Source organism: Zingiber officinale, chromosome 2A, assembly GCF_018446385.1.
Source record: "Zingiber officinale cultivar Zhangliang chromosome 2A, Zo_v1.1, whole genome shotgun sequence".
Lineage (NCBI taxonomy): Eukaryota > Viridiplantae > Streptophyta > Magnoliopsida > Zingiberales > Zingiberaceae > Zingiber > Zingiber officinale.
In genome coordinates, this window is record NC_055988.1 from 159,975,821 (window position 1) to 160,003,380 (window position 27,560).

At 37.7% G+C, this 27,560-nt stretch overlaps 2 protein-coding genes, 1 long non-coding RNA gene and 2 other non-coding genes across 6 annotated transcripts; all 5 read left to right on the forward strand.

Moving 5' to 3' along the window:
* The first annotated feature begins 326 nt into the window (after nt 1-326).
* Nucleotides 327-410, forward strand: TRNAL-CAA. Its single transcript has one exon. It is a non-coding gene; the product is annotated as a tRNA-Leu (tRNA).
* Nucleotides 411-3,361: 2,951 nt separating this feature from the next.
* On the forward strand, nt 3,362-3,445 carry TRNAL-CAA. The gene has a single exon. It is a non-coding gene; the product is annotated as a tRNA-Leu (tRNA).
* A 92-nt stretch (nt 3,446-3,537) lies between these two features.
* LOC122042927 lies at nt 3,538-6,600 on the forward strand. Its single transcript, XM_042603332.1, has 3 exons — nt 3,538-3,789; nt 3,865-3,936; nt 6,259-6,600. The coding sequence occupies exons 1-3, from the start codon at nt 3,646-3,648 to the stop codon at nt 6,415-6,417; spliced, it is 375 nt and encodes a 124-aa protein (XP_042459266.1). The 5' UTR covers nt 3,538-3,645; the 3' UTR covers nt 6,418-6,600.
* Nucleotides 6,601-7,413: 813 nt separating this feature from the next.
* On the forward strand, nt 7,414-10,929 carry LOC122042935. Its single transcript, XR_006129402.1, has 3 exons — nt 7,414-10,346; nt 10,428-10,618; nt 10,696-10,929. It is a non-coding gene; the product is annotated as an uncharacterized LOC122042935 (long non-coding RNA).
* Nucleotides 10,930-12,869: 1,940 nt separating this feature from the next.
* On the forward strand, nt 12,870-15,464 carry LOC122042921 (uncharacterized protein C24B11.05-like). Of its 2 annotated transcripts, none has more exons than XM_042603318.1 (9): nt 12,870-13,294; nt 13,390-13,594; nt 13,667-13,735; nt 13,806-13,871; nt 13,947-14,044; nt 14,121-14,246; nt 14,327-14,581; nt 14,666-14,731; nt 15,141-15,464. In XM_042603318.1, the coding sequence occupies exons 3-9, from the start codon at nt 13,684-13,686 to the stop codon at nt 15,288-15,290; spliced, it is 813 nt and encodes a 270-aa protein (XP_042459252.1). In that variant the 5' UTR covers nt 12,870-13,294; nt 13,390-13,594; nt 13,667-13,683; the 3' UTR covers nt 15,291-15,464. The 2 variants fall into 2 exon arrangements, with proteins under 2 accessions (XP_042459252.1, XP_042459253.1); XM_042603319.1 differs by having other exon boundaries at nt 12,870-13,218; nt 13,355-13,594.
* Nucleotides 15,465-27,560: the final 12,096 nt, after the last annotated feature.

Here is a 27,560-nt window from a genome sequence, read left to right on the forward strand (position 1 = left end):
AATTGGGAAGTAAAAATAATATAATAAATTTAGTTAGTCATATTGACTATCTTTAGGATGATCCAAAGAAGCAAGCACTCTACCTATTCGTTTATCAAAGTTGATGTAAGAGATAATGTTAAAATATGACTCCTTACATAATAATAATAATTCTATCTAGAAAAGTGCCCAGATGAGTAGTTCAAAATGATGTACAAAATTCTGTTTACAGCCGTTTCATCATATGGTCCGCAACTAAATCATCCTCACTGGTTTAACAGTCATCTTAACTGTTCTTTTAGATAAAATTGATTCATATAAAATGTACGTATCAAAATAAAACAAAAGTCAGGATGGCCGAGTGGTCTAAGGCGCCAGACTCAAGTTCTGGTCCTCTAACGAGGGCGTGGGTTCAAATCCCACTTCTGACAATTAATTAATTTATTAATTTTCTTTTTACAAGCAGAGCGATCTCGATCAGCTGCAGCATCATTAATTTGGACACAAGTAGTCTTAGCCTTTTTAGATAACCTAGAACATTTCAAGCATTTTAAAGTCTAAAATTATTATTATTTTTGCTTTAAATGTAGACACGAGTTGATTTACAAATTAATTTATAAAATTTTGAGATCACTAAAAGGAAATACCATTACTAGGTTAATTAAATTATATATTTTTACTGTATTTAACTTATATATTACCAAGTAGAACGCTCTAGATATTCAACTCAATACTCCATCGATATCACGTGGTTTGTAAACTCATGAATAATGTTATATTTAAATGATTTTACATTTTAAGATATCATAATTATTAACTCGGATGAAATTATGAGGTACATAATATATTAAATCAAATTCATTCAAAAACATACATTTATTATTAGGTATAACTTGTAACAGTCCAATTTTAAATTAAAAAATATTGTTGAAAATCGTTTTGAAGATTCCTAAGTTATATTTGAGATTATTTTTTTTATCTTTTGTAAAGTTATAAAATATTTATTTTATGATGTTTGACCGTTTTGATCATTAAAAATATTTTTTTATTTTCTCCGTAAATATTTATTTCCTTATATTATGTTGAATTAACAAGTCATATTATTTTTGATATTCATGTTTGAATAATGAAATTAATGGTTTTTGATGGAGTCAATCTTATGATTTTTTATTTTTTTTTATCAAAGGTCTCAAACTTTAAAAATCTGATCTTACCAATCCAATCCGATCTCGACCAAACTTCATCATGATCCTACAAACTATGTGTGATTATGCAAAAGCATAAATCGTTGAACAATTTAGACAGTCACAATCTTGCAACTTGCTTGGCCCATGCGCAACCTTGCTTGGACAGGGAATTATTGGCATTGTATACTACCAATAGACACAAGTACACAACTTAATGCTAATGGAACAAGTTTAAAGATATTTAAGTCAGAAGAAAGGCAGGCAAACTATCTTTAAAAGCTATCTATGACTTACAGAAACCTCCAAGAGTATAGAACAGAAAGATTAATAGGTATTTCAAAGTAAAGAAATTTGTAAAGAATATCTAAAATATTGGAATATGAAAGGCGCACAAAACAAAAACAAAAACAAAGAGAGTCGTGGGACGAGGGATGAAAATGTTCACACTATATAAATATATAAGAATGAATATGATAAATAAAAATGTTAGAGGAAAAATTAAGATTATATTTTTTTAAGAGAATTTAAAAAATATATATTTAAAAATGATATGAACATATATTTAGGCATCTAATAAATATCTCAATTACGATATGAGACTATAACAAATAGGGATGTAAATGATGAATCAAACAGTTCGCGAGATATTCGGAGCTCGATTCAGTAAAAAGTTCATTCTAATTCGTTCATTTATCTTATCGAGCCGAGCTTGGGCTCGATTTCGAGCTCGACAGTTTTATGGAACCGAGCTCGAACTTAAGGACATTCGGCTCATGAGCTCACGAACATATTCGTTTATAGGCTCACGAGCTCAAGATCGAGCTTGGCTCGTTTAAAGGGCTCAAGTTCGACTCGTTTAAATGGCTCGAGAACATGCATGTTCGTTTAAAGAGCTAAAGTTCGGCTTGTTTAAAGGGCTCGAGAACATGTTCATTTATGGGCTCGTGAACTCGAGTTCGAGTTCGGCTCGATTAAAGGCCTCGCGAATATGTTCAATGATGTGTTGAGTTTGAAAGTTTAATGTATTAGTTTATGATGTTTAATGATGTGTTGGTTTATATTATTTTAGTTGTTAGGTTTGTTGAATATTTATTCAAATGAGTTTTCGAACTTGCTTAACAAACCTACAAAACGAACTCTAAAATGAGTCAAAAAATGAGTCCGAGCTTGATTAACGAGTTAGACTTATTAATTATGATAATCGAGCTAATAACGAGCCAAGTTCAAACTATTCGCGAGCTTGGTAATTCCAAAACGTGCCAAGCTCAAGCCTTGTGATTAAAGCTCGAGCCGAGCTCGAGTTTGAATGTAACTTAAACGAGCCGAACTCGAGCCTAATACTGTTCGGCTCGGTTCGACTCATTTACATCCCTAATAACATATGCACATATTAATAAAAACAAATAAAGAAGACATAGATAGTAGTAATAAAGAGTTGGATTACATTAAATCTATTATACGCAGTTTTATGAGTGCTTTAAGAGATTATTTTTACAACTCGAATACTTAAAATTCTAAGTCACACAATATTTTTATTGTCACATCAAAGTTCTCTTTCAATAATACTAAAATAAAATATATTTAAATATAGATAGGAGGAATTGAGTTTGATGATATAAATAGATTTATATTCTGACATCACATTTAGAGATGGATAATACCAAGATCGAGATTTAAGGAATAAAAGCCTCTCATATTGGGAAGCAAGCACTCTATCTATGTATTTATCAAAGTTGATATAAGATATACCTACGGGGATAAATGATGTAGCAGTAAAATACTTTCTTAGTTTCTAAGTTATCTAAGAATTGAGTTTTAGTTTTCACCTAAGAATATTTTTTAATGGATAATTGACCTAAGAATATTTAACTGATGGATCATCCACCATAAATACTTCATGATTTACTTTAGTGGTCAATGCAAAAACTTTTAGACGGCCGGATCAATCTCAAAATTAATTGATGCCAAATAAAAAAACTGATCTAAGAGATAAAGTTGAAATCTGGTCTGTTGCCCAATAATAATAATTATATTGAGAGACAGTGCCAAGATGAGTTTAATCAAAATGGACGTACAAAATTCTGTTTACAAGAAGATCAGCCGTTTCCACAACTGGATCATCCTCATAGCTTGGTTCAACTTTCTTTTAAATAAATTAATTCATATAAAATGTACGTATCAAAATAAATCAAAAAGTCAGGATGGCCGAGTGGTCCAAGGCGCCAGACTCAAGTTCTGGTCCTCTAACGAGGGCGTGGGTTCAAACCCCACTTCTGACATGTTTTTTATATTTTATTTATTAATTTTCTTTTTACAAGCAGACCCAAAATTGTTGGTTTGTTTTCATTTTAGGGAAGCTGTCAAATTCTCTACGACTCTACCCTTCCGCGTGGGTCCTCCCATCCCAATCGGAATCCAAATCCGTTCCGGTGCGGATTCTGAACCTTCCGACGCCATTTTTTTTTTTTGCTGTTGCTGAATGGAGAAGAGAATCCCGAATGAAGGATTTGTCTACAGAGTGAGCGTCCCCGACGAATGGGAGGAGCTGCAGAGAACGGGCGCTACGCTGGGCGGAGATATCGATCGAACAACTGGATGCATTCACTTCAGTGATCTCGATCAGGTTCATGCCTTGCAACCCTTAATCCCTTTTTTCTTTTCTGTATGCGAAATTACTTGATTTCCCATCTTCGAACAGGTGAAGATGGTCTTGAACAACTTCTTTCGTGGCCAGGAGAACCTATATCTGCTCCAAATCGATGCCACTAAGGTAATTTGGGGCACAAAGGGTCAAAATTATAATAGGAAAGATTAATTACTTGTGGATTGATTTGCAAAGAACTGGCCAACCATTTTACCTTCTCGCATGAGACTTGTGTTTTGACTGCGTATCGTTCGTCTGAGTCTTTGGACCTTCTCTAATGATCACTAGGCATTATTTATATTGGCTGTTGGTTATATGTGAATGGAAAAGAAGTGGAGAGGAAAGATACTCCATTGTGAATGAGACTTTAATTCCATATTGAGAGTTTCAAGACATATTTGTTGGTTTATATTGATTTATAAATATTGTAGTTGTGAACAAATGTATGAAGAGAGACTCTCTCACACACGTGGGTGCACAGGGGGTGCAAATCTAGGGCTTGGATTTGCACAGATCCAAGTTGACTCATGTGCGAACACGACCTGTGTATGTCGAATGCTGAACCGGTGGGGTAAAATTTGCCAAGTAGATCAACTAACATTTTGCTACATGAATACATTTTTGCTACCTGCTCAAGTGAATAATAGATGCATTAACTGAGGTTAATGGTGTATCCGTAACCTCATGTGAAACGACTGACGTTTTGATCGGGCCGTAATGATAGTAAATGACCTTTAATCGGCCATTTAACATAGCTAAAGGGGAGAAGCTCCTATATAAGGAGGCTAGATCTTGAATAAAAGAGGTTTTTTTGGTTTTTAAAGAGAGCTAGTAGCCCCCCAAATCTTCTCTCCATCGTGCATTTCTGCTCGGTGCTTTGAAAGTGATAGCAATTAGGTATTTTCTCACAATCAGTGCTTGGTTGTATACGTGGTTCTGTCATTGTATCCTGAAAGACAAACGTTCATAATAACCTCGAAGCACAATCAGAGGAGGACAAATTTGTTTTAAGGAAACTGCGTCCAACACAGGCCTTGGAATCTCTTTCAATCAGCGACTCGACATTTGGTGACCCAAAATTGGTAGTACTCAACATTTGATGACTTAGAGTCGGCAATCGGTGAGTTGGCAGTCCACAACTCGGCAGTCGGCAACTTGACAGTCGACATTTGACACTCAGTAGTCGGCACTCAACACTTGGTAGTCGACAGTCGGGTATACAAGACAACCCAATTTTCTAGGCATCCTAAGCAGCTCTTCCTTCGTTGTTTGACACTCTGAGATTATTAGCTCAGGTCAACTCAATAGATAAGTTATAATTTAATTTTGTAAATTTAGAATCTTTCCTCTCTATCTCTAGTACAAGATTGTCTAACATGGCATGATCAATATAGATTTCTTGTGTTCTAGTAACTCCGTGGTTGGCTTTTGCTAATATGCACTAACAATCCATTAATCACTACACTTATTGTCCCCTCCATGAGTTACATAATTGTAGTAGCTGCACATCTAGCGGTGCTATGGCCCTAATCAAGATTGCATGTAGTCATACTTTATAGCTCTGGTGCAATTTATGGGAGAAAGGATGGAGTTAGCAATGAGTTTTTTTGAAGGGAACATTGAACTTGAGTCGAGAATGTTAGTGGGACTTGAGAAATTTGTTCAATTTCTCTGCTAACAAAAAAACTAACCATATGGGACGGTAGGATAAGAAGTTTTTTATAATCATGTATCTTTCTCAATTTAATCTTATATTCTGCTGATTTACTTTTCACTAGAGCCTATTAAAGTCACAATTAATTTCATAGGGACAATTGGCTGATCCATCATGTCTTTATACGGAGAGGGGTCTCCCTTCCAAAAGAGTAATCACTTTGGGATGAAATGAGTTCTACTTGAGTGTAGTATGATATCGGAGCAATAGCAACGGCAAGATCAAGAGGTCTAAAGTTCAAATTCTTTCATGCCATATATATATATATATATTTGGGATGAAATGAGTTCTACTTCAATTTAGCATGGTATTAGAGAAAGAGCAAGAAGTCTAGAGTTCAAATCCTTCTATGTCATATATATATAATCTCATTTATTCATATGTTAGATTTGGACTGAACAACTGAAGCACTCTTACATCTATGAGTAGGCAGAATTAAAGATATAAAGATAATTAATCGATTTTTCTATAAGGTCTGGTGGATGCATATTTAGCCAATCGGAGTGTTATAATCAATTGTTAACAATTCCCAATGTTTGTATATCCTACATGGTTTTCTTTTTCTTAATAGTTCTCTTATTTCTCAAATAAAAATTAATAATTTGTTTTAGCATTTTGCACAACTGGAATGTTAATAACAAATAGCTACTACAGCTTTCGCTTGTATAGACGTGGTTATTATTACAACTTCAGTTTCTGCAAGCTTACTACTAATAATTCTTATCATCTTAAAGCTTGGAGAGGGTTTAGTTTATGAAGCTGTCAAGGATACCTACTTTCCTCATTTCTATGGCCCTGACCGGAGCTTTCAGCCTTTGCCTTTAGATGCCGTCTCCAAGGTAGAGAAGTTGCTAACACTGAATGGTGAATTCAGTTGCAGTCTACTGGATTAAGCTCCAAGTTGTCCATCTGGTAAACACTTTTGGGAGTCACGCCAAAACAATTTATTTATACAAAATGTCATGGAAAGGATTGATTTCAGTTTTATTATTGTTTCCTTAATCACACATTATATTGTTTCTGATCGCTACTTAATTCCACAGTTACAATAGACAGAAGCAATATTTGATGCACAAGCATTAAAATGGTTTTAGATCTGCTAATATTATGGTGGGACGAACTGTATCTGTTTAGATTTCTTCAGCTGTTCAGTGTAGGTTTCATATGCACCATGACCAAAAATATACAATATAATGCCATCTGTTCCTGTCGTGCTATGGAATCAACTTTTTTACTACCTTAATGAGCACTTAGTCTACGTTGGTTTTATGTGAAAAGAAATCTCAGGAAGTAGAGTTTCGACAAGATTTGTAAATTTGGTAGAGGGCTATCTTGAGCTTAATAGATGTAAAGATTCATATAGTTGATGTGTGACAGGCACAATTTTATTGTGATAATAATAAGACAAAATATATGGCACCTAAGACCTAGAAGTACCATGGGGTCTGAAATCATGTCTCAAGTAGAAACAAATCATTGGGAAAAGTATTCTTGAACTGTACTTTGTGCTTAAAGGTGTCAATAGGTTGTCTCAGGCTTGAGACAACCTGTTTTGAGCTATGTCAAATTGAACATTGGAGCCTCTAGCTTGAGGTTGAACCTAAGTACTAGATTGAATCTGAACCCAAGTGGGCAGAAGGTGACTGCGCTCACCCCCAACCCCTGCCAACCCGTCCTAGTACCAACACAGAGGAGGTAAATCACGGATGACTACTATCCCTTGGAATAGTGAGATTGATCTAAACCCAAGCATGGACCTAGGGTGGTTCAAGCCATCTCAATGCTTGAGCCTGTGCTTGATCCGCTTTTTTTTATTAAGTGTTTTCATAAGAAAATAATTAAAATTTATTATTAAATTTATAAATAATAATACAATTTTTGTAAGGTTTAAAATATATAAAAAATAAATCTAATGGAAAGAATTTAAAATTTAGAAAATATAGTTTTTTTTCCCGATCCATACGTCCTTCTACCTACAATACAGTAGATGCCATCCTCTTGGAGGATCAAAATCCATAAAGTTTATTTTTAACATACTTCCCTCTCCTGAGTTTGGGATAAAATCAGCATGATCTTACAATGCAATTGAGGTCTTCCTCATTGGAATGGATGCTGGGCTTGTAATATTCTACAATTTTTATATTTATTTAGATTATTAGGAAAATTTAAGAATATTTTGGACTTTTTTTAATCTGGAAATGCAAACTTTAATTACATTCTTAGAAAATTGCCATGCACATATTATGCAGTACTGGTGATAACCCAAAATATTGTTTCAGCCACAATCTTATGGGTGCACCATGCCACCATATCCAGAGTCAATACCAGATCGGCTCAATGCCGGTCACTTCCTAATACAGTAGTCTTTGTGCCTTCGGATACATGATGAATAGGATCTTGCATGTTTGCCTTTGTGCTCCTAGGGCGTAGCGCAGACGATGTGTACATGACATCTTTGGTAATGGCCAGCGGTTGATTCTCAAGAACTAACATCCTGGTGTTTACTCCACCATGCACCTAACACCTGTGTACTTGCATTTACCTCCCTTCATATCCGTGCGACCGATACTAGGGGGTCGTTAATGTAGCGGATCTACATTTATTGTATGCTTCCCTTTGTATTTTCATGATGATTGAGTCCCTTTGGAGATGTTGTGCTTCAAAGATCCACTTGTTATGAGCATCTAGGGTTGGTAGACTGTACAAGTGAGTGTTATCGTTCTTGCTTTATTTCTCGATGATGTACCATGAGTTTCTTTTGCCATCCATTTGACCGCACTATTCAATGTAGTCATTTGCCTGCTGATGCCCATCCGTTCTCATAAATAATTTCATATGGTATTGTTGTAGCAAAAGGTGATTACACTCACCCCAGGCGCCATAGTCCGTCCCAAGGTTATGTGAAGAGTGGTAAATCACGGGATCAGTTTATAGCCGACCGTCAATTGGCTAGAGGGTGAGAGGCATTGTTGTACTCACATCCAAAGAACTGGTGATTATGAATTTCTAGCGCTTTCCCGCATAAGGATCACAGCCTAGCTGATGCCCATCCGTTCTCATAAATAATTTCATATGGTATTGTTGTAGCAAAAGGTGATTACACTCACCCCAGGCGCCATAGTCCGTCCCAAGGTTATGTGAAGAGTGGTAAATCACGGGGTCAGTTTATAGCCGACCGTCAAATGGCTAGAGGGTGAGAGGCATTGTTGTACTCACATCCAAAGAACTGGTGATTATGAATTTTTAGCTCTTTCCCGCATAAGGATCACAGCCTAGCTATTTCCAGGAACTGTAGGTTGTCCAAGATGAGCAGTCGATCTTGAACCCCCGGTCGGAGTATGAACAAGTGTTTAGGAATCAGCCGCAAGCTCCATATGTCTTTCATAAATGGTTTTCTCCTGCTCCTTGGCTTGTATAATCCATATGCTTTTGTTGTGTCAAATTGTGCTCTGTGAGTCCAGCTTGTTTGTAGGTTGGTTGCTGCTTCTTAATTCCCAACCTAATAGCATAGAAAAGTCTTGATTTTGCCACTCTTTTTGAGTAGAGGTGAGTCTATTTTCCTCGGTTCCCAGTCCATTATGACCTTCCCTTAAGTTATATGTTGTTGATCCATTGAATCTAGAGTGTCCTTGGACTGGACGTTCCATAGGATTCTGGTATTCCCTTAAGGTATATGTTGTTGATGTTCCATTGAATCTAGAGGTGAGTCTTTCCATGCCTCTAGCAGCTTTTTCGTTCCCCATAGGAAAACCCTGTATATCCTTATGATCTTTGCTATAACTATAGCTGGGATAGGAAATATAGACATCCAGTAATATTCCACTCCTTGCAGGATGGATTGGATTAGCTCAGCGATGGTCGAATAAGATAGGGTCTTGCTAGTCCAAGTATTTACATGTGCAGCTCGCTTGTCAACTAGAGGAGCATAATGAGTCACCTTCAATTTTGCAGCAGCTAGTGGTACTCCCAAGTATTTGAATGGCATGGAGCCACGTATGATCTGTGTTAGCTCTTCTATTTCTTCTGGTTCAAACCCTACAATCCCAGTTGTCTATAGAGAGGACTTCGGCACATTGATGTTCAAGTCTGCAATCATTCCAAATTCCTGTAGACACTTTTGAAGTATCTCGACAGACATGATATCACCTTTGGACATAAGCAATAAATCATCTGGATAAGCTAGGTGAGTTATTTGGAGGTCTACGCATTTGGAGTGGAAGCTGAAATCTATGTTCGTTGTCTGCAGCATCATCAATGTAGAGAAGCAATCTAAGCAGATCACAAACAATCTCATCAATTAGGGGTCGCCCTGACGTAGTCCCCTCTTCCCCTGAACATATCCAGGAACACTGCCATTGATTACTAGTGAGAAAGAAACTGTGGTTATGCATTCCATTACCCACTCAGTGAATTTCTCTGGGAAACCCATACTGATGTCTACCTAGTACGAAAAAACTCCCAGTTGATGGAGTCATAAGCTTTCCACAAGTCAACTTTGAGCATACACCTCAAAAAAATCCACTTCTGACTGTATCGTCACTCTAGGTGAATGTTACAGGGATGCTCCTACCAGTTACAAAAGCTGCCTGTGCATCTATTATGGAGTCACAGTTTCGAAAGTCGATTTGCTAGAATCTTAGCAATTTTACTTGATAGTAGACGTTGCAGCAAGCTATGAAATCCTCCACCTTTTGCGGGTTGCTCACTTGTGTTACAACTCAATCTCTGTTTGATTAGTTTGTTTCGGCAGAATCTGATACAAAGAATTCCAGCACCGCCTTTGTGAAATGAGTACCCACCATTTCCCCTTTTGGCATTAGAAGTAAGATAAATATCCATTCAGGCTATGTGATTTATTATCTACAATGCATTCCTTAATCTCATGCATTGTATTTTCCTAAAGTATCAGCCTACTGAGTATTGATCAACCTTCCTGCTGCAACCGCTTCCTGCAAGCTTTGTGCCTGATCAATTTCAGTCCCCAGCAAATTCTGGAAGTGGCCCACGAATTCAGCAGCTACTTTTTGGTGAGAATAGGTCATGGATCCATCTTCCCTGATACTTCCATCACTTAGTATCTATCACTATTATGAGGTAACAATTTTTTGCCTTCTGCTAGTAAAACTATGCTCCACATCAGCTAACATATAGGCCTTCTTCCTTTGTTCCAGAGTAACCTATCTTAATCTTGCGTTTTCTGGTTGTTCATGGAGTTGGGTTTGTTGTTCTAACAGCTCCTGGTTTGCAGCTTTGACCGTGGATGTGTTATGGTGATAATGTTCTTTGTTTAGTTGCTCGAGTGAGGCTTTTAATGATTTCAGTTTCTTACATAATGTAAACTGTTTTGAACCCTGCATTGTTGCGCTGCCATTTCTCTTAGCAAAATTTGGAATTCCAGATGCCTACACCACAAGTTGAAGAATTGGTATAGTGGATGATATCAGTGCTTCAGTTGGAATAGATCCACTAAGGGATCATCTCAGCAATTATTCCCTTGACTTAATAATTACCCTCTCAGACTTATGGTCTGTAAAAAAATTGTGAACGAATAAAAAAAATATCTTTCAGCGGAAGATGGATACTCTCCTAAGAATTGGGTAAGCGAACAAGCAACAAAAATGAGAACCCTAGCCTTGATCTACTTGAGATAGAAATGATAATGAAAAATAGAGACTCGGGTGGGTGAAGTTGAGGTGACAAAATAACTAGAAGAACGAAAGTGGAACATTTTTTGAGGCGGCAATGACAAGGTCCAGCCCCATATCAGATAAGTTTTTAACTTAACCATTGAATCCAGGTCGATCCAACCGCTAGGGCGCCCCTACCTATAACTCAAATGATAATACCCAAATGTCACTTTGAAAGCAAAGTAGGATTAAGTAGATTTGCAGCGGATTAAAAATTAAAGACGTATCTCCAATGAAAGATTTAAAAAGATATTTGTAGTCTCCACGGATGTCCAATTAGTTAAAAGGTTGTCGTTTTATTACTATAGAGTAAGGATTAATTTTTAGCTGACATATATCTTTAGGAAAAATTTTACTTATCCTCTAGTCATTTAGTGGTTAGTTATAAATTGACCTTTTATTTTATCTCTATTCACATGATCTAATCTAAGGATGGAGTACTATGTGAATATAATTATCTTTTGTTATCATTAAAAAGATATTTGTAAAATAAAAAAGTTGATTTTTTTAATCATTATCGATAAAGGTATGAGATTTGTAGTTTAAGAGTATAGTTAAATTTTAAATTTATTTTTTATATCAAAATTAATAATATAGGTGGGATGAGTATAAAAAGTTAATACTATATAGTCTATGAAAAAAAAAATCATAAAGTCATAGGAGGTTTTTTTAATTACGGAAAGAAGATAAATTTTTATATTTTTAATGGCATACTGACATGAAATGACATAGTAGAGTCTTAATATATATATATATATAAACTTTATTGGACATGTTCCGAGAGAAGGGACTCATGATATCCTAAATATAGGATCTCAAATCTAGTTAGCAAGACTTACCTACTAGCTCCTAGCTGAGTCGATAACCTAGCTGAACCAACCTCACTCAGAAGTCAACATCTTAGGTAAGTAAAGAAGTGATATCTTTCAGTTTTAAATTGTTTAATATCTTCAATCCTACTATAAAATATAAATAAGTAAATTATGAGAATAATTTATTCTAATGGATAATTTTACATCCGTTAGTAATTAAATTCAAAATTTATTAAAATAAATACTCAAATATCAATTATGTCACTTTATAGGATAATCAAATATTTATTAATGTGACAAAAGATGATTCACTCGTCTTCAGTGGCTCCGTCAATCTATCCATAGGTCAATACGAGTTTCGAATGACTACTAACTATTAGTATAGTTGTCAAAGTATGAGAAAAGATATGCTCGAAGATTCTGAATTTTGATCCCATAATCTAATATGATAATACTCCATATTTTAACCACTGTATTGTGAGAAAATAGTCAAATACTAACTATGTTAATTCATGGGACAGTCAAATATTCACCAATGAAACTACTACACAAGGTGTGAAGTTACGTGATTGATAAATCAATCTAAAGTGGCTAAAAATCATCGTTGAGATGGAAGGCTAAATTAGATGACAACTTTTTAAGGCTGGATGATGTAGAGGACAACACGTTTATCGTTGGGAATTGCTATGCACACTATAGAAAATGTTATCGAAGTGGTCAACTAGTTTTATCAGACATCACTGCATTTAATTTATTCGATGCAATACGTGAGTTGTTTTCGCGTGAGAGATGAAAATTGCGGGTCTGTTGTGATCGTGGACTTTTGGCGGAAAGGTCTGCTGGAAGAAATGAGAGAGGTTAACATCACAGGGGGCCTGCGTCGATCAGAGGTACAAACTTCTAGGAGGAGTCGGCATACACCACCAACTCTTCTTGTGGATTGCTGACTTCTCCAAGGAAACCAAAAATCTGCTCTCCTGCTAAAGCATTAATCACGTACCCAGCCACCAGTCAAATTTCGCCAAACCCGACACGAACTGTCCTCTCGCACCACAAAAGGCAGCAAGCATCCTCAGTTGCGAAGTGGCCATGAGGACACCCCTCCTGCTCAAGGCACATCGTCCAGGGCAGCCCTGCTGCGTTGTCGCTCGTCTGGCGGAACGCCAGATCCAGAAAGAAACCGACCTTGCCACTGGTGACGAAGAAAGCAATAGCTTTAGCAATAAAGAAACCTTTCCCAACAACTTAATTTAATTCAGCACAACGCCACGGTATGATTCTGCTACATCTCTCATCGTTTTTATCTTTCTTTAAATTTTCTGGCAAGGAAGAAAATTTTCTGCGACGAATTGGGTCGTGTTGGAAGGCATCATCGACGACTCGAGAAAAAAGAAGATCCACTGCATTATCCAGATAAAAAAGAAAAGAAAAGAATAGATGCTGCGCTAACACCCCACTAGAAACATTTCGAGTGCCACCATTGACAACATGTCTGAACTCACTGGAGCTGTATAAATTTGTGTCCTGAGCAAACACTCCAACCATTCAGCTTTGCCATTTTCTTCTTGAAGGTAACAATCTGCTAGCTAGGCTTCTTTTCATTTTTGTTGTTGTTTTTAAAATAGTGAAATTGGTTATTATAGGCTTGCATTAGTGCTGGATGTTCATGGCAACTATTACAAAGGAAGCCAAGTACGACTGTCTGGTCTTTGGTAAGTGATAAATTGTATCTTCGTCTCTGTTCTTGATGAGAACTGAGTAGTTCAAATTCATGATTTTCAGATATGGATGATACCTTGTATCCCTTGACCTCCGGTCTCAATTTGGCCTGTCGCAAGAACATCCAAGGTAGCACAGTTATTACTTACGATTAGACACAGAATGAGACCTTTGATCTCAATCTTGTATTGTGCCCAACTGCAGATTTCATGTTGCACAATCTCCATATTGAAGAAAGCCAAGTTGCGAAAATGTGCCTGGACTTGTACAAAGAATATGGGACAACGATGGCTGGTCTTAAGGTTTTAGCCTGATTAGTTAAAGTTCTCTCTCCTTAGTTCATGATTGAATGAAACTTTTCTCTCTATCTTGCGACAGGAACTTGGTTATGGATTTGACGATGATGAATTCCATGCTTATGTTCACGGAAGACTGCCATATGAAACTTTGAAACCTGATCCTGTGTTGAGAAGTTTACTACTTTCAGTGCCGCAAAGAAAGATAGTAAGCACAAAAAGATCACATAGTTCATAAATAATTCCATGTTATCTCTTCTAACTATGTGTGATTCAATGTGTTTATAGATCTTCACAAATGCAGACAAGGTTCACACTGCCAAAGTTATCAGTAGGCTTGGCCTAGAAGATTGTTTCGATGGTGTTATATGTTTTGAGACACTTAATCTGACCCCAACTCTTAATTTTCCTGCTGAAAAGATCACCACCATGACTGATGATGATCTAAAGAGCTGGACTTCCGAAGGGAGAATACTCTGCAAGCCTTCTCTGGAAGCCTTTGAAACTGCAATCAGGATTTCAAACATTGATCAAAAGAGAACGGTAAGCCATATTTATTCAAAGATTGAATTTGACTTGATTAGAATAATCATACTGTAAACAAAATTTTGGTCACCTCTCTCCTAGATCTTTTTTGATGATAGTCCAAGAAACATAGCAGCAGGAAAGGCAGCAGGTCTTCATACTGTCCTTGTAAGTTTGCCTCTGATCTCTCCAATATTCAAATTAAATCAAGCATATTCCATTTGAAGATTAAATCAAGATTGGTGTCGTTTAGTGGATCTTGTCCATCTTGATAGTTAAAAGGAAGCATGAATAGTCTGTAAATTAATAGGAAAAGGATAATTTTCATAAGCTCAATGAGTAACACAAACAAAGGAAAGAAGAAAGAAGAATGAAATTAAATATCAACAAATATAAATGTTAAAGTATTGATAAAATATCAACAAGCAGAGAAGATGACTAATCTCTTTTATTTTAATGTCAGAACAGATTAAAATTCGGATAGAAAAACAAGTTATCAAAACATCTTCATAACACTTTCCTTATTTCTGTCAGAGATTTGTCGATATCTCATAGTTGAATTGCCATATGCATGCAGGTGGGGAGCTCGGTGTTGGTGCCAGGGGCAGATCTTGCACTAGAGAGCATTCACAATATAAGAGAAGCCTTGCCTGAGATATGGCAGGATGGAGAGCAGTTTGAACCAGTTCTTGCAGCTACATCTGCTGAAGCAGTAGTCCTTGCTTAGATATTAGTACTATTGCCACTATTGATAGGCCTTGAACCAAGAAAGGCATGAGAGAAAAGCAAATTGGCTAGCGATTGTGAGTGCCTGTTCATGATGCTGATTATTTATGTAAGCTCATCAATTTACTGCCCAATAAAGAGAGAGCTTAATATGTGAGGCATGATAATTATTACATCAACTTTGCCTTTCCTTCATGTGAAGCATGATTAGATTAAACTAAAACAAACCAAAACACTTTTTTGATTCAGAACACATATCTTCATGGAAGACATACAAGAAATATGTCTGATTTCTCTAGTTTCTCATGTGATGCAAAAAGGTGAAATGCTTATCCTAGGTGCCCCTTCACTGCCTGCCGTAAGATCTCGTGGAAAGGATTGCTCATGTGATGCGAATAAATTTATCACCCAAGTACCAACTCAGCTACGTCTATGGGGATAATTTTTCTCTAACTTTTTAAACAAAATCAGAAAAAAAGAGAGTTGATGTTTAAGATTTTTTTTTTTGATAATCCAAATATCTAATTCTTCAAATCGACTAATTTCTGAAGATGATTGACCTCTCCACTTTTGAATTTTTTTAATATGATCTAAGAAAGGTTATTCATTGAGATAGTTTTTAATCATCTTTTAACCTAGAATGAATTAATTAAAAGATTAGATATATTAGGAATCAGTACTAAATTTCTTAATTTGTCTCAATAAATATCAATTTGAAAATTAATTTATTTTAAACTTCTAAAGCTTTTAAAACATACTTATAACTTTTATAATAAATTCCTAAAATTATTTCTTCTCTAAAATAATTTATATTTCTTTCAAAAACTAAATCAAGCCTTTTAAAAATTTTAAGTTTATGTAGAATTCTCCTCCATTTGAACTGTCTAACCCTGAATTCTTTTGTAAAAAAATTGATCTTAAATACTTCAATTATGATAATTGATCATCTCTTATTTTAATACATTTAATATTGTTAAACTTTTATGTCTTTATCCAACTATCCCTAAAAGAAAATATACATATATTTTATTTACAAGTATTTTTTATTCAAACTCTTATTACTACACTTATATTATAAATATTAGTGTGATCATTCATCAAGTGGTAAAGTCTGATCAAATAGTTTTTGTAGGAGCCATTGCGCTATGAATAATGCGTCTCACTTTTCCTTTGATTTGGCCAATTAAATACCTTACACATCAAGATGATTTATTATATTCTTTAATTAAAATTTTATAGTTTTGTTTGTTTCTACTTCTCTTATAATTAGTTATTAAAATTAGAAAAATAAAAAGTTTAGTTTTTTAAAAATAATTTTTATTAAAGTTTTCTTTTTTACTTTTATTTTCTTTTTAACGTATTAAAAAAAATAAAAAAATAAGCTAAAGCTAGTAATTTTAAGGTAAATTATATTGGAATATTTTAAAATAATGTGATTTGCATATTAATCAGTAAATTTTAACGTATTGCATGTGTAATATAATATATGAATACATATAAATTTTATAAGAAAATATATTTTTAAAAAAAAATTGACCAAGATATTTATAGAAGTTTCTCTGCTCGTAGTGTTCTTAATTTTAAAATGTGAAACTAAAGAGACTCTAAATTCCTAATTGATTATTGAGAAAAATTCTTAATAATGTGCCGCAGCTAAGTCTCGAACTCTTGATTTTTTATTAATTAATGAGAATTTTTTTTTAATAATGTGCAGCAATTGAGTTTTGAACTCTAGATCATTAATAAATTGATTAATGATAAAAATTTTTAATAATATATCAGTGGAGTCTTAAATTCTAGATCCGGTATGATTCATACATATGTAAAAATTATTAATAAATTTTAAAATTATTTTTAGTATGACTAAAAAAATTATTAAATAATTTTTTTTACATTTCATCCAAAATTAATTAGTAAAAGGCCTAAATTTTTAATAACATAATATATATATAAAATATTTTCATTGACGTTTCATGAAAAAAAACAAGCTCCCGAAGAACATGTATACCGAAGGACGAGAGAACTGCGGAAGAGTACACCCGGTGGGCGTGAAGAACATGCGCGGTGTTCGAGGGACGTAAAGCCGGGACGGAAGACTGCTCGAGGAGAAGGCCGGGAACTGAGTTCGGGTGAGCCCTATTCCGAATGGCCGAAATCACCCAAGGAAGCCGAACCAGAACAAGTCAACTGGAAGTTGACTTGTCAATGGTTCGATCGACCGAACACCCTGATCGGTCGACCAAACCCCTTTGCATCAGAGCACAGCCATTGGTGACACGTCAGCATCACATCAGCCAGCAGTGAAGTGATCGGTCGACCGAACCTCATGATCGGTCGACCGAACCTCATGATCGGTCGACCGAACCCAAGTTTATCCAGAGACTCAGTCGAGCATTTTGATCGGGCCAACTCAGCTGGAGGTCGTTGGCTGATCGGTCGACCGAAAATAAGGATCAGTCGACCGAACCCAAGCTCGATCCACAGAGACTGCACCTGGACGGAAGACTGGCAGGTATAGCAGGTTCGGTCGATCGAACCTGGGGATCGGTCGATCGATCCCTCTCGAGTCAAACCTGATCCCGAAGGTTCAGGTTATCTGATAAGCTCTAGAACCCCTATATAAAGGGGGTCTCCGGTAGCTATTAAAAACAACGAAATCGAACTACAATTTCTGTACTTTCATTCTAGCAATAGTTCTGTGCTTCCAAATGTGTAAAAGGCTTCTCCGCCTTCAGAGAAGGAGATCGTTCATAGCGTTTTATTACTGCCTTGGATTAACAACCTTCTTGGTTGTAACCAAGTAAATAGTTAAGTCCTTCTTTTCTGTTCATAGTTTAGTTTTGTTTAAATTTATAACTATTGCATTTATTTTGAGTTTAAATTGGTTGAGGAGGGTATAACTTTTATTTGCAGGCAATTCACCCCCCTCTTGTCGGTCCCCGCTGCACCAACAAGTGGTATCAGAGCCCAACAGCCTCAGAGGGACTAACCGCCATCTGAAGCACAAGGATCAGAACAATGGCCGGAGCGAACATTCATCCCCCAAAGTTCGACGGAGATTTCGCTACATGGAAGCGAAAAATGGAGGTATTCTTTAAAACTGAATTTGATATACTTTTAATAATGAAATATGGATATGCAGCGCCGAAAGATAAAGAAGAAAACACGTGGAGCAAGAAGGAACAAGCTGATTTTGTCGCCAACGGAAAGGCTGAGTTCCACCTGCTCAGCGTTTTGCCACCTCAGGAGGTAAATCGGATCGGAAGCTACGACTCCGCGAAAGATCTCTGGGAAAAATTCCTGGAGCTTCATGAAAGTACTTCCGAGGCGAAGCTAGCAAGGCACGACATCCTCCGGACCTAGTTGACGAACCTCCGGATGAACCAAGGCGAAAAGGTAGCGCAACTCCAAGCAAGGATCAAAGAGCTGATCACGCAACTAACCAATCTTGGAGAAGAAGTAACGAACCGGGACTCGATCCGGTACGCGCTCAACGCCTTCCCGAGAACTCCCGAGTGGGCCTCCTTAGTAGATGCGTATTACATCTCTATGGATTTCGAGGTAAGTACTCTAGAACATTTGTTTTCTACTTTTGAACTTCACGAATCTCGAGTTGCAGAGCCCAATGGAGTAGAAAAGATTAGTCAGAACATCGCTTTGAAGGCAAGAATAAACGGTTCTGACTCCAAAGCCTCGATCGACGGATCGGAAGCGGCACTATTGGTAAGACGCTTCAATAAATTTTTTAATTATAATAAATTTAGATCGCAGACAAAGAGGCATCAGTAAAGAAAAAGAACAGTTCGGTGCTACAATTGCAACGAAGAAGGACACATCAAAGATGATTGTCCAAAGTTGAAGGGCAAACAGAAAGAGAAAGGAAAGGTGAAGCACAAGAATCTAGAATCGTCCAAGCACAAGAACCTAAAGGCCACGTAGGATGATTCATCGTCCTCCGAATCTGAAGTCGAAGAATTCTCGGAACTAGCACTGATGGCCAACCATCAACTAGAAGAAACGTCTAGCTCAGAAATGAGCATAGATGAAGGGGGAGGAACAACAGAAGAAGAAGAAAGCTGTGATGAAAGGGGAGCATCGCAAGACGAGGTAAGTAAGGTACGTGCCCTAAACCCTAAACAGTCCTTTCGTTTTATTAAAGCTCTCTCTAAAGAATTAGATAAAGTAGAAAAGGAAAATGAATATTTGAAATCAGAAAATGAAGTTTTAAAATTAAAAATTAAAAAATTGAAAACCGATGCATGTTTTAAAAATATTTTTCCACATTCAAAATTAAAGTTATATGGAAAATTAAATTGGTACATAAGGAAGCATCAGGGTCAAGTTAGGAAAATACCAAGAAACTATATACCCCCTAAGGTTTTGACCAACCCTGTAGGTAGGAACCTTTATTGGGTTCCAAAATCTTTACTGGTTTAAATTTCTCTTTTAGTTAAAAGCTTACAGTAAGAAAATTAAACATTGAGGTTCTTTATGGAAGCTTTGTCTAAGGAAGTGGTTGTTGCTCCAATAACCAAGAAGGCCTAGTGCCTCGCCATGACCTGAAAGCCGAAATATCGAAATAAAAATGTTTAATTAACTTTCTGATAAAAGCATTAAAATTAGAATTAAATAATGCTTTGAAAAGTTTTTAAAACATCTCTTTAGAAATTATTTAAATGTTTTAATTCTCTAGAAAAAATGTTTCTTGAAATTTTTACTTAGAAATTTTTTTAAAAATTCTGAAAATTCATTTTAACTTGGAAAATTTTTTAAAACTTAGAAATTTTTAAAATTAAACCTAACTCAGTTTTTATTAATTAATCTTTACTTAGAAATTGTTTAACTTTGAATTTTTTTTTTTGAAATACTTGAATTTTGAAAAAAAAAAATTATATTATCAGTTTTTCCAAAGTTCAAATTTGTTTGCACCCCGTTTTTGCTGTGATCAAAGGGGGAGAATAAAGATAAGTTCAGTTAGGGGGAGTTAGTTAAAAAAAATTTTTAAGTATAAATTTTTATGTTGCAATTTATTTTAAAGTTACAAATTTATGCCTAAATTGTTAGTTTAGTAATTTCTTTAAATTACTATCTGTTTGTTTTAACCCTAACCTGAACTTGGATTGATGCACATCAAAAAGGGGGAGATTGTTGAATCCCGTGGTAGTTTTGATGTGATCAACCAAGTTTAGGTTAGGTCCTGCTTTGTGTTTGATCCCTGTGTCTAAGTGTGAAGGAGCTTAGGAGCACAAGAAGTCGAGCGGAAGACGCAGCTAGCGAGAAGGACGGCACGGGAAGGAAGCCGACGGGCTCGATGCGTCCGAAGGACGAGAGAGCTGCGGAAGAGTACACCCGGTGGGCGTGAAGAATATGCGCGGTGTTCAAGGGACGTAAAGCCAGGACGGAAGACTACTCGAGGAGAAGGCCGGGAATTGGGTTCGGGTAAGCCCTATTCCGGATGGCCGAAATGACCCAAGGAAGCCGAACCAGAACAATTCAACTGGAAGTTGACTTGTCAATGGTTCGGTCGACCGAACCCCTTTACATCAGAGCACAACCATTGGTGACACGTCAGCATCACACCAGCCAGCGGTGAAGTGATCGGTCGACCGAACCTCATGATCGGTCGACCGAACCCAAGTTTATCCAGAGACTCAGTCGAGCATTTTGATCGGGCCAACTCAGCTGGAGGTCGTTGGCCGATCGGTCGACCGAAAATAAGGATCAGTCGACCGAACCCAAGCTCGATCCACAGAGACTGCACCTGGACGGAAGACTGGCAGGTATAGCAGGTTCGGTCGATCGAACCTGGGGATCGGTCGATCGATCCCTCTCGAGTCAAACCTGATCCCGAAGGTTCAGGTTATCTGATAAGCTCTAGAACCCCTATATAAAGGGGGTCTCCGGTAGCTATTAAAAACAACGAAATCGAACTACAATTTCTGTACTTTCATTCTAGCAATAGTTCTGTGCTTCCAAATGTGTAAAAGGCTTCTCCGCCTTCAGAGAAGGAGATCGTTCATAGCATTTTATTACTGCCTTGGATTAACAACCTTCTTAGTTGTAACCAAGTAAATAGTTAAGTCCTTCTTTTCTGTTCATAGTTTAGTTTTGTTTAAATTTATAACTATTGCATTTATTTTGAGTTTAAATTGGTTGAGGAGGGTATAACTTTTATTTGCAGGCAATTCACCCCCCTCTTGTCGGTCCCCACTGCACCAACAGATACTTCTAGAGGATGAGGAGCTAAGTCCCATATGTCCGACCAACATTAGCGTCGTTCGGGTTTGTCTTGTATATCTTGGTATTTAGTGGAACGATAACTCCTCCCAGTCCGGTTGGTCCTTGCGATCGGTCGATTGTATACAGAGAGACTTATACCCAAAGAATGGGGAACTAATTCTCTTAAATCTGACCGACTACTGGGTTGACCATCTTTATGCTGAGAGTCATAGCACTAGTCCCTGTAAAGCCCTCAATTATGACAAAAGGTGATGTCTCATCCCAAGTGCCCTTCCATGTCCATTCCATGATATTTGGAAGTGAAGTAAATCATGGGGATCGAACGACGTATCTTTAAATGAGAGGAATTTTATTTCTTAGTGGATTATTTTTTTTACAAATTTTATCTCTACTCTCTTGTGGTAATCTACCACCCAAGTATCAACTAGGTTATGCTCGTGGGTGTTAGGACCTTCGGATGGCTAGAGGGGGTGTGAATAGCCTTCTCTAAAACTTAAACAATATTCTCACAAAAGTTTGTTAGCACAGCGGAAATATGCAAAAGAAAAACTAATACAAGGAAAAGAAACAACCTACAGCTAACACAAATATGTACGAGGTTCGGGGATAACTTGCCCCTACTCCTCGGCGTGTCCGTAAGGTGAACGATCCCTTGATCTTTCGGTAGATCACACCCCGGATAGATTCTGGCTAAGAATTTCTCCTTCTCGGTGGAGTAACCTCTCCACAAAGTCTCAGAGAATATTTAAATGAAGCACAAGACTTACAGGGATTAGTGGCTAAAGGGAATGAAAAATAAGCTTACAGCCACGATGAAAGCAGAGCGCAAAACAGAAGAAGTTCCTTAGCCAAGAGCTCAAAAACACACAGCACTCTTGCTTGATCGACCGAGCGTTTTTCTTTTACTTTTTTTTTGGTTGTTATATCGAACATCTCATACTCCTTCTTCTTATGCCTCTGCCTTTTCCATTGCGTTTGCCTGTATTGAATCACTGCAACCTGCACCGAATCGCTGCTGCCAACACAGGCGTCGCCAATCACTTTTCCTCCTTATCTGGTTCTCTGAACTCACACCAATACTATTCATGGTCTTCACTGGTGTCTCTGAGCTCGAACCAATAGCCAAGAGTCAAGCTAATTGCAACCAGAACACAGCCAGATCGCCAGTAACCGTTGATGCTCCAATTGCACCATTTGCAGCCAAACACAGTAGAAAAACCACTTTGTCTTATTCCTCTGATAGACCTTAATTTGAACTTAAGCACTGGCATGATACCTGCAACCTGCAACGTAAAAAGCTCACACCAGATGGTTAAATCAGACGAATCAGAAGTTGCAGAGAAACAGACAGACAATGTTGTGGATCGGTCAGCAGACCGATCCATTGCCCTCTAGACCGATCAGGACATATCCTGATCGGTCTGGGAGGCTTCTGATCGGTCTGTGGACCGATCAGCCTATAGGTGGATCGGTCCACAGACCGATCCCCTATTGTCCTCTGAATCCCATCGCTTCCTGATCGGTCTACACACCGATCAGATAACTTACAGTGAACTACTGTTTGGTTACTGATCGGTCACCGGACCGATCAGATAACCCACAGAAAGCTACTGTTTGGTTACTGATCGGTCACCAGACCGATCAGATAACCACAGTATCACTGGATCGGTCTGTTGACCTCTTTGTCCTAAGATGAATCATGATCCTCCCCCTAAGATGAATACAACACTAAGGAAGTCAATAATCTTCAAGGTTATCCTCTCCCCTAAAATCAAAACTTCATTCATCTCTAAACTTAGTCATCTTCTCCCCCTTTGTCAAACACCGAAAAGGTGCGAATTAGGTAATAAGACTCAAAGGACTCCCCCTTAACCCATATTGTCTCTTTCTTAATCCACACAGAATCCCCTCTAAGTGCAATATCGGACAGTAAATAAGAGACAATCAAGATATGACATATGAAAAACATATAAATAGTCAATAAGAACGGAAAAAAAAATAAATAGAAGCAAGTAATAGAAAAACGAGTAGCATAAACAGCTAATATCCAGGTCAGACACAGTATCTATCAAACAGTATCTGAAACATAGGCAGTCAAAATGACCAACATAAAACAAAGTGTATCACTCAACATCCTCAATATGAGGAGCATCATCATCATCTGCTGGAGGAATGAATCCCTGAGGCGGCATGCTCAAGGGTGGATAGCCCGAGTAATACTGCGGAGGTGGGTAACTGGCCATGCATCCTAGAAGCACCTGCTGCATCGCTAACTGCTTACTGTGTAGATCATCGTAACCCTGGTCAATCCGAACGTGCAGCCCATGGAGCTCAGCAGCCAGTAGCTCATCGTGCTGATCGATGCGGCTCTCCAGCTCAGCAATCTGCCAGCGCAGATCAGGATCTGCCTCTCCATACTCAGCAGCAGCAGCAGGAGGAGGAGCAGCAACGGGAGCAGCATCAACCTGTCGCGGAGGTGCCCGTGGTAACTCACCCAGTGCTCTCCCGTCCTTCCAACGAACCGCCCCATTCTGTCCTATGATGCTAGACTTGGAAAATGCACGTTTTCCAAGTCTGCAGTCCTGCCTCACCATCTTGACTATCCTACCCTTGGAGACATCAATCTGTAGGGTCTCGAGCCAATCCGTAATTATATGCCCATAAGGCATATAAACTGTGAAGCTGTTAGGCTCACTATAGGAGATGATAGAAGAGTAAATACTCGACATGATATCAAAATCGAGACGCCGACGCAATCCATAAAGCATCAGGCAGTGATATGGTCGGATCCCTGACAAGGGTTTTGATGTGATTGGCAGAAGACAATTCGTGACAATCTTAAAGAGAATGTAATCTGGGGCAGATAGTCTTAGGGCTGTAAAGGTAGGAAAATCAACATCGAACTCATCTAGTCCACCCGGTCTAGGATGTCCGAAGAAATACTCATAAATGGAGTCAGATGAGACATCAAAGGGAGAAGGTAAGGGTAGGGATATATAAAAGACATTTCCTGAACACCTCCGGCAAGCTAGATAATCAAAGAAAGCCGAGAAAGAGAAATCAATAGTTTGCTTAGCAACCTTAGTTTTATAATTAACATCATTAGTTTGATGAAGATTATTATAAAACTCAGATACTAAGTCGTAATTGATGTCCCGTTCTAAGTAGATTAGAGAATCAAGTTTGTAATAGGCAATTATTTCTGACACAGATGGACAGAATTCATCCATGAATTTTTGATCCACAGACCTACAAGGAAGCAGTTTAAAGGTTCTTTGTTTAAAGGCTTGCTCAAAGTGATGGTTTGGAAATCTTCCAGAAACAGATGGCTGAGGTCGGGAGGGAGCCTTAGATTTAGACTTCTCAGACGACTTAGAGGTTCCTTCACCCACTTGTTTCTTCCTAAGGTTTAACAATGTGACACAATGGGGCAAATATGTGAGCACCAGAGCCACCAACAACCAATAACCAAAACAAAATACACAGATACGATGAGAAATGAAACTGAAATGCCAAGGTGAGTAGCGCTAGGGGAGTATGGAGTTACCTTGGTGCCATTGATGTATCTTTCAGCTAGGACTTTGGCTAGGGCTTCGGCGTGCAAAGAGAGGAAAAGAGTTGAAGTGTAGGAGGGTGTCGGCTAGGGCTTTAGCGTGAAATGAGAAGAGAAGGGATCGGGAAGAATTAAGAGAGATGGGTGTCCAGGTGTTGAAATGATCGGACGGCTGTCCGATCAGGAGATATCAGGAACCTCCTGATCGGTCCCTGGACCGATCCGGGAACCTCCTGATCGGTCTATAGACCGATCAGAAGACGATCAGTAGCCCCCTGTGTACCAGACTAACCTGATCGGTCCTTGGACCGATCAGGGAACCTCCTGATCGGTCTGTAGACCGATCAGTAAGCTTCCTAGCGTAAAAAAAGAACCTGATCGGTCCCTGGACTGATCAGATATCAAATCTGGAGAGTTTTTGGATCGGTCGACAGACCGATCCACCCTCTCCTGATCGGGCTGTAGACCGATTAGTGTCTGACACTGCAGTCTCTCCAGTAATTTCAGTAACTGAAATTCGTAGAAGTGTTCGATAATTCAGAACTCAAGAAGTCCAGAAACTTCCAAATTCAGTACCTAGAATCTGAAGAATCTACAAGCATAACTATTTCCTAAAGATGAACTCTTATGGTCTGAAATTGTCTATAGCCCGAAATAGACGTTTAAAAAAACACAGACAACTCAAGGCTTCAAACACTGAAATTTCCGACCTTGTTATGTTCAGTTTCAAGTTTGTCAAAATATATCCAAATTGCTATCATTATTTCAACGACTTGTCCTAGTTTCAATCAAAAACATGAAAGGTATCGATCAAAAATATCAATCAACACATTAACCAAAGTTAGATAAATTCTAGGTAAAGGTCCAACCAAGTTTCCTTGGTTGGAATATATGAGTAAGATCTAGGAACCAAATACACATGAATTATGTAATAGTCTTCCCCATACTCAATTTATGTCTCTTCAACCTAATTATTCAAGAGATACATGATACATTTTGAATAATTTGGCTGATCCTAGCATCTCACCCCATTTCTAGCAAACAAAAATAATTTGTTAAACCTTATAGTTTGTGTGAGATGTCCCCAAGTTGTCCAAGTTAATTTTCCAATTTCTCTTGTCGTTTTAATTGTCCTTATTAATCATGATGAAGTCCTAATGGCCTATTGAGCCAAACACATTCCCAATTCTCTCCTTAAATGACTAAATTCATTTTCCGGAAGGGGTTTGGTGAAAATATCAGCTAGGTTTGATTTTGACTCAACATATGTGAGCGCAATGTCTCCCCTAGCTACATGATCTCTAATGAAGTGATGACGCACTTCAATGTGTTTGGTCCTTGAATGATGGACTGGATTTTTCGTTAGGTTTATTGTGCTGATGTTGTCACACAGCACTTGCACTCCCTTATACGAAAGCCCATAATCTTCTAGGGTGTGGATCATCCACAACAATTGTGATACACTCTCTCCTATGGCAATGTATTCAGTCTCGGTCGTGGAGAGAGCAATGCAATGTTGCTTCCGACTTGACCAACTAACCAATGATGAACCTAAAAATTGGCAACCCCCACTAGTGCTTTTCCGATCCAATTTGCACCCAGCATAATCGGAGTCGGTATAACCTATCAAGTCAAAAGACTCCGTACGAGGGTACCATAGACCTACTCTAATTGTGCCCTTAAGGTATCTCAGGATTCTCTTAACTGCAATTAAATGAGATTCCTTGGCACAGACTTGATATCTAGCGCACATGCCCACAGCAAAAAGTATGTCCGGTCGACTAGCTGTGAGATATAGAAGACTACCGATCATGCTTCTATATTGCGTTAGATCAACTGGTTTTCCATTCTCATCATTATCAAGGTGAGTGTTTGTCGCCATTGGAGTGGATACTTCCTTAGAGTCACTCATTTTGAATTTCTTGAGCATCTCTTGAGTGTATTTCGTCTGATGGACATAGATGTCATCTCGAGTTTGTTTAATTTCAAGTCCAAGGAAAAATGTCAATTCTCCCACCAGACTCATCTCAAACTCACTTTCCATGTGAGTGATAAATTCATTCAAATAACCCTTGTTATTTGAGCCACAAATTATGTCATCGACATACACCTGGGCTACATATATGTTTTCACCATCTCTACGCAGAAATAGGGTTGGATCTATTTGACCTCTTACAAAACCCTTTTCTAGTAAGTAAGTTGACAACCTTTCATACCAAGCTCAGGTGCTTGTTTAAGCCCATAAAGAGCTTTCTTAAGCTTGTACACATGGTTTGGAGCTTCGGTATTCATAAACCCCGGTGGTTGTTCAACATAGACCTCTTCTTTAATGAAACTGTTTAAAAAGGCCGATTTAACGTCCATTTGATAGAGCTTGAAGCCTCTATGTGCAGCAAAAGCTAGCATCAAACGAATGGACTCTAATCGGGCCACGGGAGCATAAGTCTCATCATAATCGAGACCTTCGACTTGACTATA

Coding starts and splice junctions, on each gene's coding strand:
- LOC122042927 (XM_042603332.1), top strand. CDS start 3,646: ATGGAGAAGAGAATCCCGAATGAAGGATTTGTCTACAGAGTGAGCGTC. Junction 3,790..3,864: donor ACTTCAGTGATCTCGATCAG/GTTCATGCCTTG, acceptor ATCTTCGAACAG/GTGAAGATGGTCTTGAACAA. Junction 3,937..6,258: donor TCCAAATCGATGCCACTAAG/GTAATTTGGGGC, acceptor ATCATCTTAAAG/CTTGGAGAGGGTTTAGTTTA.
- LOC122042921 (XM_042603318.1), top strand. CDS start 13,684: ATGTTCATGGCAACTATTACAAAGGAAGCCAAGTACGACTGTCTGGTC. Junction 13,872..13,946: donor CTGTCGCAAGAACATCCAAG/GTAGCACAGTTA, acceptor GCCCAACTGCAG/ATTTCATGTTGCACAATCTC. Junction 14,732..15,140: donor CAGGTCTTCATACTGTCCTT/GTAAGTTTGCCT, acceptor ATATGCATGCAG/GTGGGGAGCTCGGTGTTGGT.